We start from the raw sequence: 15,505 nt of genomic DNA on the forward strand, positions 1-15,505 counted from the left end.
TTTAGACCGCAGGGGAGCCGAGGAGTTTTGTGATGGCTGGATACCTGGGATCCCTGAATTCATTTCACAGTTTCAGAGAAAATAAAACGGCGCTGCGGGCACACCCTCTGGTCGCGTTGATGTTCCTCCTCAGGCCCCGTAGAAATGTTTACCATATGGAAAAACAGTCACCTCAGAGGTTCACAACTGGGATCCTGACACAGCAAGAGACACAGAGAAGAAGGAGAAGAGTGAGAGGGAGGAGGAGGAGGAGGAGGAGGAGGAGGGTTGTGTTATGATGGGAGGAAAGACAGAAAAAGAGAAGAGAAGTGGAGCAGAGAGGCCTGAAGCTGGAAAAGTGGTGTACACGCAAACGGAAAGCTGCATCACAGGGGACAGAGAGGGCGGCGGAGGGAAGAGAGACGGAAGAGAAGGAGGAAGAGGAGGAAAAGCTGATGGAGAGGAGGACGAGGAGGAGGAGGGGGGGATGGAAGTGAGAGGGAGCAGTGGTGTACAGCACTATAATTATCCTGATTGAGATTAACTTTAAATACCCTCAAATAAAAGCATCATTTCATGGACGGCGGCGGCGGCTGGGCGCCTTTTCACAGGCCCACGATGACTCATCTGGAGAGGGAGTTTAAAACACTGATAGGCACTAACACTCCAGCCCTGAGTGCTCCACAGAGAATAACACTACTGTCCAATTATACTGCATGTACATCCTCACAATGCACGCAAAAAAGGTAATAAGACACTCATATACACACACACACACACACAAACTTGAGTCCAGAGGTGCACGGAGACTCACGCATGCACATCAGACTCATAGACTTATAGACACACACACTCAGGCTGTGCAGAGCTGGCGAGGCGACTCATTACCTCTCCCTGTCGGTGAAGGAGGAGGAGGTGCTGTGCAACGTCTGCCGGCTGTCCTCCGAAGCGAGGGATCGAGGGAGCGCGAGGGAGAGGGGGGGAGCCACGCCACGGGAAAGCGGGGGTGGATGCTGGGAACAGCTGCGATCGTAACTGGGAGAGGAGGATAGTGGCACAAGATAGATGGAGAGAAGAAGAAGAAGAAGAGAGGAAAAGGAGGAGAGGGCATGGAAGAAGGCGAGAGATTGTGGGAGACGTGTAGAAGGAGAAGATAAGGATGGAGGATGGGAATTCAGGATTAAAAAGAGACAACGAAAAGAAGGGGAATAACGGGAAGACAGACAAGTCCAACAAAGAAAGATGGAAAAGTTAGGGACAGTGAGGCAAAGAAGAAAAGAGGAATAAACAGGAGACAGACAAGAAACATTCGGAAATTTAGGGAAAACGAAGCAAGTAAGAAGAGGTGAATAAAGGGGAGACGGAGGAAAAGAAAAAGATGGAAGTTTAGAATAAAAAGACCAAGGAGAAAAGGGGAAAAAAGAGAGAAAGACAAGACAAAAAACAAAGATGCGGGAAAAAAGGGGACAACGAAGAGGGGAATAAAGGGGAGACAGACAAAAGGAAAAAGACAAAAAGTGAGAAAAAAGAGAAAAAGAAGACGGGTAGAATAAGAGGGAGACAGATGAGGAAAAAGAAGGATGCAGGAAAAGAAAAAGGTAGAAAATGAGGGGGAAAAAGAGATTAAAAAGAAGATGGAATAAATGAAACACAGACCAGTGGAAAAAGATGCAAAGGGAGGGAAAAGAAGACAAAGAGGAAGAGAGGACATAAATGGGGACAGACAAGAGGAAAAAGAAAGATGCAGGAAAAGAAAAAGATGGAAAAGAAAAAGTAACAAAGAAGAAGGGAATAAAGGGGACACAAGAGCAAAAAGAAAGTGAGGACAAAAGAGAAAAGGAAGAAAAGTGGAATAGAAGGAAGACAGAAAATAAGAAAAAGAATGAAAGTAAGGGAAAAGATTAATAATAATAGGGGGTAAGGGGAGACAAAACAGAGAAAAAAGACAGATGCAGGAAAAGAAAAAGATGGGAATTTAGGGGAAAAAGAGAAAAGAAGAGGGGAGTAAAAATAATACAGAAAAGTGCAAAGACAAATAGTGAGGAAAAAGAGAACAGGAGACAGACAAGAGTAAAAAGAAAGATGAAGGAAAAAAGACACAAAAAGACAAGGAAGAAGATGAACAGGAATAGAAACATGAAAAAAACAAATAAAGTTGGAGTAAAACAAGGTGAGACAGTGAGAGACAGAGAAGGGAGTGATTGAGGTTGAAATTGAGGGAGACAGACAGAGAAACAGATCAAGAAAAACAGCAGAATAAAGAGAAAAGACAAGAGGGGGGGCAGAGACAGAGAAACAGAGTCAGAGAGCATCGAGAAGAAAAGCCGAGCCATTTAGCATCAGCGAACACATTACACTGCCACTGTGAGAGAGAATTAGTGCGCTCATCGGACTCATTAAAACGCTGTCAGAGGGGAGAGGGAGGCAGAGCGAGAAATGGGGAAGGAGACGGGCACTGTGGGATGACGGAGGGACGGACAAGGGGGGAGGAGGGAAGGATGCAACAAGGTGGACAGAGGGGGTAACTTTAAAAATGAACTCTGATATGATCATTAATTTGATGTTATAAAATACAGTGAGAAACCTAAGTGCAAGTCTCACAGTATCAAAATAATGTAAACTAATTACTTCTCGCTTCTTTTGCATCACTTTAATATCAGATATGGTGAAACTGTTTCGTGTTTGTTGTTGGTTTATTAATTGTTTGTCCAGATATTTCTTCCTTTGTTGTGCACAAATGCACGTTTACATTAATAGCTGTAATTATACACATTTAAATGTACTTTCTTTAGTAAGACTAAGCTATTTACACGTCACTCTTAAACTTTAAGTAAACAGTGTTCAAGTATTTTTACCCACACACCATCCTGGTCACCAGTATCACCACCTACTGTCCCAAAACGTTTTTCAGTAGTATTGACGGGTTAGTTTCTGTGTAGCCGGGCTTGAAGAGTAATGGATTACATGTAATAGGATTAGATAATTAAGATGCATAAAAAAAAGGTGACTGTATTCACAAGAAAAATGTTACAGAAAAAAGATGTCTCAGAAAAGAGGAACATCACAGTAGGGTGACAGTTCTGCCTTCAGCTGTGAAAATACTGTCATCATCCAAGAACTCCACATCTGATTTACAGAAACATTTACACCTAAGATCAACTGGTAAAGTTAGCTACACAAAACAACCTCTAATGTTAGCTACACAGACCAACTGCTAATGTTAGCCACAAAAACCAACTGCTAATGTTAGCTACACAGAACAACAGCTAATGTTAGCTACACAGAACAACTTTCAATGTTAGCTACACAGACTAACTGCTAATGTTAGCTACACAAAACAACCTCTAATGTTAGCTACACAGACCAACTGCTAATGTTAGCTACACAAAACAACCTCTAATGTTAGCTACACAGACCAACTGCTAATGTTAGCTACACAAAACAACCCCTAACGTTAGCTACACAGAACAACTTTCAATGTTAGCTACACAGACCAACTGCTAATGTTAGCTACACAAAACAACCTCTAATGTTAGCTACACAGACCAACTGCTAATGTTAGCTACACAAAACAACCTCTAATGTTAGCTACACAGACCAACTGCTAATGTTAGCTACACAAAGCAACCGCTAACATTAGCTATACAGACCAACCAATAACTATCCTTACATCGAGTTAGCGAAGTATTAAGTAACCCATCAATACTACTGCTATTATTGAAAAATATTTTGGCACAGTAGGTGGTGATACTGGTGACCAGGATTGCGTGCGAGTAAAAACATTTTTTTCACATTAAGTTTGAGTGTGAAGTGTAAATAGCTTAATGTTACTAAAGAAAGTACATTTAAGTGTGTATAATTACACCTATTAATCTAAATGTGCACATTTGTGCACAACAAAGGAAGGACTATCTAGACGAACAATTAATAAACCTGCAACAAACATAAAACATTACATTAGACTAAACAGTGTCACTATATTTGATATATAATCCAAAAGTAATGCAAAGTGAGTTACTTTAATATTCTCATACTTGTATTAGGTTACTGGCCACATTTCTTTAAACAGGTAATTAGTAATTGTATTAAAATACATTTTTAAACTGACCCTCGTGACCCCGTGTGAGGCTAACATTACTGGTTAGTCTGTGTAGCTTAGCGACTATTTTGTGGTGCTAATGTTAGTGGTTGGTCTACATAGCTAATGTTAGCAGTTATTCTATGTAGCCGATGTTAGCAGTTATTCTATGTAGCTGTTGTTAGCAGTTGGTCTGTGTAGCTGATGTTAGCAGTTGGTCTGTGTAGCTGATGTTAGCAGTTGGTCTGTGTAGCTGATGTTAGCAGTTGGTCTGTGTAGCTGATGATAGCAGTTGGTCTGTGTAGCTGATGATAGCAGTTGGTCTGTGTAGCTGATGTTAGCAGTTGCTCTTACCCGTAATGTTTCTTTAAATTAGATGTTGAGTTCTTGGACGATGACACTTTTCACTCTTTTCTGACTTAAAAGACAAAAGATGTTGAACTTTTAACCAAGTGAAACTAGAGGCCATGATGATGAACTGACTGCTGATTGGCTGGTTTTACTGAGACCAGAGTGGTGCTGTGAGACACGCCAGGTGTTGTACTCTGCAGTGGAATACAGTTACCTTTCTTTTGCATCCCAATCACGTAATTCCCAGTACATGTAATCTATTACTCCCCAAGGCAGATGACGGCATTATTTCAATGAGGACAGTGAGTTAAGGTGAAGACACAGTCGAGAGCCACGGGTTCAGCCTCTTAAGAATACTTAGTGGCACAACAAATCTGTTCTTGCAGCCATAAAAGCCATCCTGCACCCTCGTCTTCCCTCAGTAACACCTGTCTACTTCTGGCTGACTCCTCTCCTCCTCAATGTGCGCACACACACACACAGATACACACTAACACTGTCACGCTTGACAACATTAGCCACACTGTCGATTTTAGGGCTGGGAGAATCACTGAGCACATATGCCGCTCTTCTATAATCATAATGAACTGGACGGTGGCCAATTTCCACTATAGGCTATCATTTCAGTCCATCTGTACCCCCCTCTCGTTCATTCCGCGGCACTTTCTCCCCCTAACACATGGCGTTATTTACACATTTATGACACTGAAGCACGAGCCAGTCTATAGAGAGGAGGCTGCAGCCATGTCTACCAGCGAGGCCCACTTTGGATCCACCAGCAGCAGCAGCAGCGGCGGTGGGTTTTCCTCCACAACAAGGGGGGAGGAGGGAGGGCGGGGCGGCGAAGTAAGTTATCCAAACAACAGCGAAGGCCAGTCTCAGGAACAGAGAGAAAAAGGGGGTTTATCGTGTATCAGCTCACAGCAAGCTGGAGGATTATCTGTGGATCTGCGGCCGGACTGGCAGTGCTGGGAGAGATAGGAGACTGGTGAGGCAGATAAGAGGAGTACCAGCTGTGCAAAGACAGCCAGCGTTAGAGCTAGGCAACAACGATAACTGGAAGTAGGCGAAAGAAAAGAAGAAGGGTGGTTGTGGTGGTGGGTGGTTGGGGGGGGAGCACAGGTATTCACGGAAAGAAAGAAAGGAAAAAAAAATCCCTGGGAGGCGAAGGGGAAGGAGGCCCAAGTGGGAGGAAGGGAGGGTTAGAGAAGGCGAGGGGAGATAATGTAGGAGTGTGGGAGCAAAACTGAGATTAAGAGCGAGTGTGAAAAAACGAATATGAAGGAGAACGAATTATAGCCTACAGATTCAGGCAATGAAATAAAAAAATTACGATACAATAGAAACGTGGGTAAGATGAGCAGATAGGAGCATTACAGTAAAGAGGAGGAGAGCAGAAGTATAACATTCATTCTTGAGGTTTGGGGCAAAACCGCATTTTGAAGGGGGGGGGTGATTTCTCTTCAGTAATGCTGGGAAAATATCTGATAAAAGATCAAACTCTTGGCTATTAAAAGCTTGTAACAGGCCAACCTCCGAGTGATTGATTTTTTTTTTTGGATTAAAGACGTCAATTCCCTCAGATGGAAATACACATTTTTAAAACATGATTCTTATTTAACTTTTTAATATGTTATGGTTGAGACACATCTGACAGCAACGTTATTTAATGAACTGATCAAAAATACAAAGTTTTTTACGAGCCACAGCCTTTTTTAAACCAGGAAATGAGACACGTGTCTTTAAGGTATAGCTAACCTCTTCTATGCCTGATTAAATCTTTTTCTTTTTAATCTGACGGAGCTGAAACAATGTTACATTTTTTAATTTCACAGCATAGACATAGTGAGAAGCCATTTTTTTTATTTAAAGTTGCTAAGCGTTTTCTTAATGCTAAAAAATACACATTTTAAACCATAATTCTTCTTTAACTTTGATTTTAAAGGTTATCGAGTTAATATGTAATGGTTGAAACACAATGAACTGATCAAAAATAGAAAGTTTACCAGTACTTGTTGTCCCGCCTTTTTTAAACCAGGAAGTGAGACAGGGGTCCTTAAGGTATAGCTAACCCTTTTTATGCCTGATTAAATCATGTTTTGTTTTTTGTTTTTAATCTGACAGAGTTGACAAAATGTTACATTTCTTCGTTTCACATCATAGCCATAGTGCGTAGCCATTTTGTTTATTTAAAATATCATTAAATTAACTTAAAATAGAAAGTTTATCAGTGCTTGAGCAGTATTCCTGCCTTTTTAACACCAGGAGTTTTTGTAAAAATCTGACGGAAGTGATGGAAATCTGGGGCACAACTTTAAAGGGCCAACATTTTCATTTAAAAATGATTTTAAGCCATAGATGATTATAATAGCACCTATATCATCAGTAGGTATTGTTAAAATTGATGTTGTGAATTCTTGTTTGTCACAGAGCAACTTTAGGATTTTAAAAAATGAAAGCAAACCAAAACATTTCATAAATTACATCTATTTCAAATATATAAATATTTAAAGAATATTTTCCACCAAATATTGGAGTTACAGTGTTGGTGTTAATAATTTTTAAAGGTTGTCTTTGGTAGGACATGATTTATCCCAATTCTCAAGAATGAGTGTGAGATTAAGAGCGAGTGTGAAAAATGAATGTGAAGAAGAACGACTTATAGCCTACAGATTTAGGCAATGAAATGAAAAATTATGATACAATAAAACTGTGGGTAAGATGAGCTGATAGGAGAACTGCAGTGGAGATGAGGAGAGTAAAAGTATAAAAAAGGGTGAGGAAAAAAGGGGGGGACTGACAAAAGAAGAGAAGAAAAAGCAGAGTGTGAGAGGCAGGAGGAGAGGGGAGAGAAGTCCCAGCGGTCAAATAAACTAGGTGTTATTGGTTTGATCAGCAAAGCGTGGAAGTGCTCCACTACATCACATAGATGACTCCCCGTTTCCAGCTAATGGCCATGTGTGCAGCTTCCTCCAAGGCCAGAGCACTCAACATACACAGACTGATCCCCCACCCCTGTGTTTACATGCTCCGAGAGCTTTAATGGCTGCTGGGCTCTTAAGGCGTGTTGACACCCGTGAAGCCATGTTGCTGCTCGCGCCTGTGAGGCAACAGATCTGTTTTTGTCTAAGGGCTATAAAGAATTTTTAATCATTGCAACTCTAATGGCACTAAATGACACATCGGTGCCGACTGTGACTTTCGGGAACACAAGTGCTGTTAATAAAGTCATTAGTTAGCAATTACTCAGCTCGGTCTTTACGGCGGGAGATACGTGGACACATTACGTAATCGTGGACAGCGGGGACACAGACAGGACGGACAGATCAACATGCACGTGCAAACACAAGTGTAACTGTCTCATCTGCACAAAAACCCACACAACTGGCCTCGTCATCAGTCCAGACACATCTTGCCCAATCCATACATTTTCATCTCGACACATCAGTGAGTAGAAAGGGGCGAAATGGCAAATTCTAGATGCTTTCAACCCCATCAAAGCACAGTATACTCTTAAAGGGAAAATTCACCACTTTTCATGTGTTGATGGCAGTGTGTGCTGTACTGATCAAGAAAAGCCGATTTCTCCTGCTTGCAGAGCAGTGCCGTCATGTACCAGGATGCATTGCGTGCAAGCTTCTGACGCCCGTGTTGCTGTTTGTCACCGCCTTAGCCTGTAGCGGTTACCGTGTTAGCCAAAACATAGTGTTAGGTGACAAAAACAGTCATCTTGCACTTGGGCTGCCTCCGATGAAAGGCTTTTCCAGTTGGCTTGTAGTCATTATCTCAAGCCATAATTGATTAAAATCTGCAAAATCCGTTTCTCTTCCTGTTCCAGTGATGTCACAGTGATGCAGTTGGTGTTGCAGAAGAACTACAGCTTGAATTTGTAGTCTCCACCTCTGCACAGCCAGGGGGCATGCTAGACTGGGCTGTTTAGTCTTTTCATTAGTCCATTAGTTGTAGATAAAAGTTTAAAAAAGAAAAAAACACCTCACATTACATTAGGGAGCTGTGCCTTGCTGTTAGGCTCAGGAAAGTATCAGGGGATCGTTGCAACACGGACCTTTCCTCTGCTAACAGTGAGGCAGGTTGCTAACTGTGCTGTCATTAGCTGGTTATGTCCTCTGTCTTATTAGACCGGGACACAGCCTCCGAGAACGACAGAGGTCAGTTTGATGACAGGGAACACAGCACCAGAATGATTTACAGAGGCTGCGACCAGCAGACTGACACCGGGGATGAAGGCGGCACGGCTGGTTCAGACGGAGACAGGAGGTGTGAAGGGGTTGAGGTACAAGTTTGCAACTTAGTGAGGTGATTTGTAAGTATACATCATCCATCATGATAATAGTGGGTGAGCATTTGTTTTTGTGGAGTTGGAAATTATTTATTCCTGTGTTTTGAACAGCAAGACTTGTGTGAGGTTATATTGTGTTAAAATAAACCAACAAAATGTTCCCGTCTCCTGCTGGCTGTTCCGACACATTCAGAAACATTGCCACTTTTGACTTTAGCATTTAACAAGCTAATGGCTACGAATGGCTTCAACTGACAATTACTAGTCAACCTGAAAATCTTTGCTCAGGGGCAGCCCTTGTGCTAGATGGGTAATTTTGTCATCGAACTCTTATGTTTTGGCCAACAGCCTAAGGTGGGGATATGCAGCGACATGGGCGTGGGCGTCAGAAGCTTGTACGCTATGCATCTTGGTGCATGTAGGCACTGCCAGTGTTCTGACTATTTATGCAAGGCAGCACCTGTGACAGAACACCTACTCGTGGGAAGTTAGACTCATCTTTTTTGGTCAATATAGCACACAATGAGGAAATAATTGCTTCAACTGACTACAATTACCATCAACACTGATTTGACATCAACATAAAAAGTGCTAAATTTTCACTTTAACATTTATGGACAGCCTAAGCAAATGATTGAGTCAGCTGTTCCAAACATATTTTTTTTACCAATTTAAAGTCTACATGCGACTTATCTTTATGTGTACAGATTATAAACATAGATATAGATGTAATATGTGTGTGGCTCATCTATGTTGGAAATAAGATCACATTTTGAAGACGGTTAAAAGATGTTGCTGGGAGGGTCTTTAAAAATTGACATATAAAAGTAGGGCTGCACAATTAATCGCAATTGTAATAAAATTGCAATATGGCCAAGTGCAATATCCAAATCGCAGAACCAGAACCACATCGCAATTTTTTGAAAAAGGAATAATGTGTGAGAAAACAGCATTAGAATTAAGTCCTGACCTAAAAATCTTGTTCTCCAGATAAATTAAAATATGTTTGTTTTGTACAGACTTTAATAAATATCACATCATCAAGATTTTAAGTTTTTTTTCAGTGAACCTGAAAATTGTTCTGCAAAACTGATCATTTCCACTTATCGTATCACAATTGCAATTTCAGTCAAAAACCTTTTTTTCGTGCAGCCATATATAAAAACACATCTTTAGTTAGCTAATGTTAGCTAAATTGTTAGCTAATTTGACACCAGTTGTTAGCTAGCTAGTTACATCTGATAGCTAATATTATCAAAACACTTGCTAACTGGCTAGCTAACATTTATGTAGATCAGCTAGTTGGTTAGCTAGCATTTCACTAACATTAGCTAACTTAAGATGTGACTATATGTTTTACAGGTCCCCCAGCAACATCTTTTAACCATCTTTAAAATTTAGTTTACTTGCAACATAAGTTAGGTTAGGCTCTTGTTAATGATCTCGCAACTCCTCAGATTTATCTTGTGACTCCTTTAAGCACGTCCCAAAACTTCTGTTCTAAGGAAATCTACAATTGACTTTAACACTTCCCTGCTTCAACTGAGGTACACTCAAACAAAAAAAAATCCATTTCTTTCTGAATAAATAATTCATAGTCTACAAGATGGTTTCAAATCAAGCACCTCATCTAACCCTCCCAGTCTACACATATCCAATTTAGAAATCCAAAATGACTCCACGTTAAGGGAGGACTCTGATATTGAAGCGCACACTTCGCCTGTGGTTGTCCTGAAACTGAGACAACTTTTACTGTAAGAAACTAAAATCAGGGGAACCAGCAGTGTCCAGCTCACACAGGCAAAGTTTGCTGATCATTCACTCGTATTCAGCAACATCCACTTTATATTCACATGGTCATTCACACACAAACAAGAGGAGAGGAGGGAGTTTTGGAGGAGAGAGTTGAGGTTCCTACCAGAGTTTGGCTGTAATGACGACTGCCGTCAAGATGAGCAGCGAGGAGATGGTCACGGTGACGTAGAACTGAGGGTCCACTGTAACACACACATACACACACACACATGCTCATGCAGTTACTAATCTCAGACCATGACCATGTATAATTGTATCCAGAACAAAAGAAGAAATCAGTGAAGCCAGCTGAGACATGAAATTGGATGTGCGAGACGCCGGCCCCCAACTACACCAACACTAATCCGATGACGTCTTCTCTGTATCTTGCAATTTGACAGCGGCCAATTCCTCCCTGTGAGTGATGAGAACTTTATTAGGCATTCCCCGTCGCAGACACAGCCGGCTGCACACACTGTCAGCCTTCACCCTGGTGACAGCTAATTCCCTGGAGGACTTGTGGCGTGTGTGTGTTCACATGGACTGCGGCTCGTGGCCACCTTTATTTAGAAATCCTTCATGTGCATCTCCTGATGCCCACCTTCCTCAGGCTCCGTCTCCTCCGCCTCCGTCCCTCCATCCTCCACTCCCTCCTGGTCCTTAGACTCCAGCGGTGCCTCCTCTCGGGGCTGCACGCTTCCATCCGGATAAGGCCAGTCCTCGGACGTGGCGGTGCTGGCCTCCTGCTGGCTCCCGTGCTGCTGCTGGTGGTGCAGGGGGTCCGTTTCCTGGCTGGAGAGGAAGTGATAGGTCTCATCCTCCAGAGGCTGCGTGGGACCCCACACCACCGCCCACAGAGGGGTGGGTGTGACCTGGGCCGTGACGGACAGCTGGACCGACAGGGCGTCCACCTGCTCCTCGACCTCGCTGTCGTCACGGTTACAGGTGGAGGGCTGTGTCACCAGAGCAACCAGGAGGAGGGAAATGAGGCAGCGGAGGGCAGTCAGTCGTGCGACAGGAGAGATGAAGCTGGAAGAGAGAGGTGGAGGAGAGGAGAATGAGAGGCGGTGGAGGAGTGACAGAGAAGTTATCTGAGAAAATGTATTGTCTACAGGCGCCCTGCACAACCTCATCAGCTCACACATTGATCCTCCTGCCAGCCATCACTCAGAATGACATTTTATACATTTGCACACTGGTGGACTCAGAGGGGGGACAGAGAGGGCCCCATGTTCACAAAAACGCCGCAAAGGTGCCCTCTTTGATGCCCCTACAGTAGATAAAACACGATAAATATCTTCTAGAATGGCCCAATGTCCAAGAAAACGTGATAAAGTGCCCTCTGGAGTGCCCTTCCTGTGGACAAAGCATGGTCAAGTACCCACTAGAGTGCTGTTCCAATAGACAAAGCACAGTGAAGTGCCCTTTAGACTGCCCTTCCAGCAGGCAAAAGTGGCTAAGTGCCCTCACAAGTGCCCTTCCAGTAGAGAAAACGTGATAAAGAACCCTCTAGAGTGCCCTTCCAGTAGACAAAGCACAGTGAAGTGCCCTCTAGAGTGCCCTTCCAGTAGACAAAGCACAGTGAAGTGCCCTCTAGAGTGCCCTTCCAGCAGACAAAAGTAAGTAATTGTCCTCATGAGTGCCCTTCCAGTAGACAAAGCACAGTTAAGTGAGTGCCCTTCCAGAGGTAAAGTGCCCTCTAGAGTGCCCCTCCAGTAGAGAAAATGTGGCAAAGTGCCCTTCAAGTGGACAAAATGTGGTAAAGTACTCTCTAGTGTGCCCTTCCAGGACAGAAAGCGTGGTGAAGTGCCCCTCCAGTGGACAAAATGTGGGAAAGTTCCCTCTAGGGTGCCCTTCCAGTCGAGAACACATTATGAAGTTCCCTATAGAGTACCCTTCCAACAGAGGCAACATGATAAAGTGCCCTTCCAGAGGACAAAACGCGATAAATGCATCCCATCTTCCGGCGAGCTGCTGCCCCACCACATGCAGCTGGTGCCCTTGTTTTATTTTTGTTTTTTTTCGCCCCGGCCCCTCAGACAGCCTGAGTCCACCACTGCATCTGCACACCACACATCCCTCCTTCACCTCAGATTCTATCCATCTTACCATCTCTCCATCGCTCCGCTGTGTTCACTGAGACTCCGCTCCGCCGATCATCTCTCTCTGGAAGATAGGACAGAGGGGAAAGAGGGGAGATAGAGAGGAGAGAGGGAGAGAAAAGGGGGAGGGTCCAGCTTTTTTTTTTTTTTTTTCTTTTTCTTCTTCTTCTTCTTTTACGTTGCCAGATAAAAACCATAGAAAGTCACTTTTCTTTCCCCCCAATACAGACTCCCCTGGGCTTTTTAGATTTAACACTCAATTATCCACCACATGTCTGCACAGATTCCACATCTGCATCCAGAAACAGCCACAAGTACACACTCACTGTCACAGTTACAGTGCACACACACACACACACACACACACACACACACACCTGAGCACGGCACATTAATCATCATTAGACGCGTCATGCATGGAGCCAACACTCTATATGGCACTTTGAGCAGAGAGCTGTAACTTCCCATCCACGAACTGCTGCCTAAAATGCCACAGAAATGTCACTCAGAGAGAGAGAGAGACACACACACACACACACACACACACACACCACAGCAAAACACCGGCAGAGACGGACACAGACGCTCACACACTCCGACACATATCAGTTATCATGCCTACCTCTGGCAGCGGAGAGAGAGGGAATGAGGGAGGGAGACGGAGAGAAAGGGGGGAGATACAGAGGAGGAGAGAAAAAAAAGCATCGGTTGCCGTAGCGACTGAGACATGTAGAGTCTGCTAGAGTAAGAGAGAGGAGAGAGAGAGAGAGAAAGAGGGAGGGCAAGAGACTGTAGGAAAGAGATTTAAATGCTAATTATGTGTGTGTTTTTTTTAAACGGCTTCAATTAAATGGACGCAGAGGAAAAGAAATGAAATTGACGAGGCAAACAGAAATGATACTGAGGACAACATTAATAAGCTCGTTTTAGAAAAAAACAAAAAAAACAAAAAAAGAACTCTTCAATTGTGTTTACAAAAAACAGCAAGGACACCCCAGAGAGAAAAGAGACAGCAAAAGAGGAGGAGGAAGGAGAGCAGAGGGGGAATAAAGATGGAATAAAATTTAATTTACATTCATTTACACAAGCTGCGCCGGCAGAGCGGGGCGGTGAACTGGTGTTTGAAGAGGAGGCAGGGTCAGATTGCGATTACGAAAAAAAAAAAAAAAGAAAAAAAAAAAGGGAGAGACAACAAGAAATGCAAATTTGGAGGTGAGAGTCACACGGTGACAGCTTTATTGTATGTGAAGACAATATTTACATAGAAAACAATCTGCCCACCGCTCACACATTCACACACACACACACACACACACACTTTCTCCATCCATATGCTCCCTCTCTCTGACACTCAGTCTGTCACACTTCACTCCCCTCCCTCACTGTCACCTCCCCGTCTTCCCCCCCCACTCCCCCCGTCTCATTTCCTCCTCATGGCTGCAGGCGGTGGTGTCCTCCGCCGGCACTCACTGGAGGACGCAGCGGAGCCACGAGCCGGACCCTCCGTCCTCCTCCTCCTCCTCCTCCTCGCCGTCACACCGCCTGTCTCTTCCTTCATCATCGTTGTCATCATCATCCTCACAATCTAAACGTGACAAATGAGGTCGTAATGATTCGTCACGACATCTAAAATTAACTTGGGAGTGAAATCTGCAATTCCATGGTTACTCATTAAGACTGGCTTGCACCAATAAAAGATTCATTTAATCTGAGATTAGTTCTCATCGGAGTTCAGCAAAACTGGGTTTAAAATGAGTAAATCCACGTTTAAAATTAAGCTGAGCTCTGTTGCACTATTAAAAATGAATCTCTTTGGTAAATTCAAGTTTAGTGATTTAAACTGAAATTAAATGGAATTCAATCAATAAGTGGAGATGCTTGCTTACCTAAAATTAAATGAAATAAAAAATAAATCTGAGTATTGTTGGGAACCAGTAGGTATAAAGGACAGGGGGATGCCTTGTTTTCTAAAAAGTTTGTAAAAGTTTTATTGTTTGCTAGCTATTATCAAAACATTGAATTGTTTACTGGCTAACTTGCTAAAAGGCTATGTTATTTTAAAAAATGTTATATGCTGGCTGACTGGAAAGTTAACCAAATTTTGCATCGTTTGCCAGCTAACTAAAAAGTTATATTGTTTGCTAGTTACCTAAAACATTAATTAAAATCTAGCTTGCTAAAATGTTAACAAAACATTGCATCATGTACTAGCTAGCTTGCTAAAAGATTAAGAAAGGTTATATTGTTTGCTAGCTGGCTAAAAAATTAACAAAATGCTACAATGTTTGCTAGCTGGCTAAAAAGTTATTGAAATGCTGAATTGTTTATTAGTTAGCTCACTAAAAGCTTTTAAAAAAAAAGATTATAGTGTTTACCAGCTGGCTTAAACCTTGTCTTTTTTGCTATCTAGCTTAAAATTTAATAAAACCTTGCATTATTTACTAGCTACTTAAAGAGTAAAATTAAAAAACTTATGCTTGTTAGCTAGCTAATAAGTTATCAAAATGCATTTCATTGTCTGTTAGCGAGCTAAAAAGTCAATTAGCCTAGTTAGCCTTCTCATAACTCAGCAGAAAAACTTGAATTTCTCATCCTTTGAGGAAAACTTGTTGCCCGAATTATCACTGTAATTAAAGACAGAAAAGGTGCGCATCATAAAAAGTCATTTGGTTTTTGAGTTTGTCTCTTTCTTTTTCTTCAAGGAACTTGATTATTTTGCTCAATCCAGCTTAAAAAAAACGCAACCATTTGAAAAGTTAAACCTCCTCAAGTGTAAGTTTAAAGTTAATAAGACATCAAATCGGAGTTTAGGGTTTTGGTGCAACAGATTTAAATTTCATTTGGTTTTGAGTAAAACCTAAATTGGGATTTTAAGAGAAATTCATATTTAATCTTTTTTAA

General features: G+C 42.4%; 2 protein-coding genes across 4 annotated transcripts in view; both read right to left on the bottom strand.

The window, feature by feature from the left end:
• pianp (PILR alpha associated neural protein) lies at positions 1-14,160 on the bottom strand. Of its 2 annotated transcripts, none has more exons than XM_084727304.1 (6): positions 14,075-14,160; positions 12,612-12,668; positions 11,104-11,531; positions 10,627-10,705; positions 868-1,014; positions 1-194 (listed from the first exon to the last, which is right to left on the bottom strand). In XM_084727304.1, exons 2-6 carry the CDS (start codon positions 12,620-12,622, stop codon positions 173-175), a joined length of 687 nt encoding a protein of 228 aa, XP_084583430.1. In that variant the 5' UTR covers positions 12,623-12,668; positions 14,075-14,160; the 3' UTR covers positions 1-172. The 2 variants fall into 2 exon arrangements, with proteins under 2 accessions (XP_084583430.1, XP_084583429.1); XM_084727303.1 differs by lacking the exon at positions 14,075-14,160 and adding an exon at positions 13,227-13,771.
• LOC146321968 (uncharacterized) overlaps positions 12,644-15,505 on the bottom strand; it is a 21,611-nt gene continuing 18,749 nt past the window's right edge. Inside the window, exons 13-14 of one of the 2 annotated variants that reach the window (XM_084727301.1) lie at positions 14,075-14,189; positions 12,644-12,668 (exon numbers count right to left, since the gene is read on the bottom strand). In XM_084727301.1, the coding sequence (XP_084583427.1) occupies positions 12,659-12,668; positions 14,075-14,189 (125 nt within the window). In that variant the 3' untranslated portion in view covers positions 12,644-12,658. Of the gene's footprint in view, positions 12,669-14,010; positions 14,190-15,505 lie in introns of those variants that run through there. The other variant, XM_084727302.1, reaches the window with a different exon arrangement.

Source organism: Lutjanus erythropterus, chromosome 9 (assembly GCF_056507025.1).
Source record: "Lutjanus erythropterus isolate fLutEry1 chromosome 9, fLutEry1.hap2, whole genome shotgun sequence".
NCBI lineage: Eukaryota > Metazoa > Chordata > Actinopteri > Lutjaniformes > Lutjanidae > Lutjanus > Lutjanus erythropterus.

What these genes read in the sequence shown, in the direction of transcription:
- pianp (XM_084727304.1), bottom strand. An exon ending in GTCATTACAGCCAAACTCTG is followed by an intron (nt 1,015 to 10,626) that starts GTAGGAACCTCA and finishes CTCCTCTCCCAG; the next exon opens with TTACGATCGCAGCTGTTCCC. An exon ending in TCCTTCACCGACAGGGAGAG is followed by an intron (nt 195 to 867) that starts GTAATGAGTCGC and finishes TTGCTGTGTCAG; the next exon opens with GATCCCAGTTGTGAACCTCT.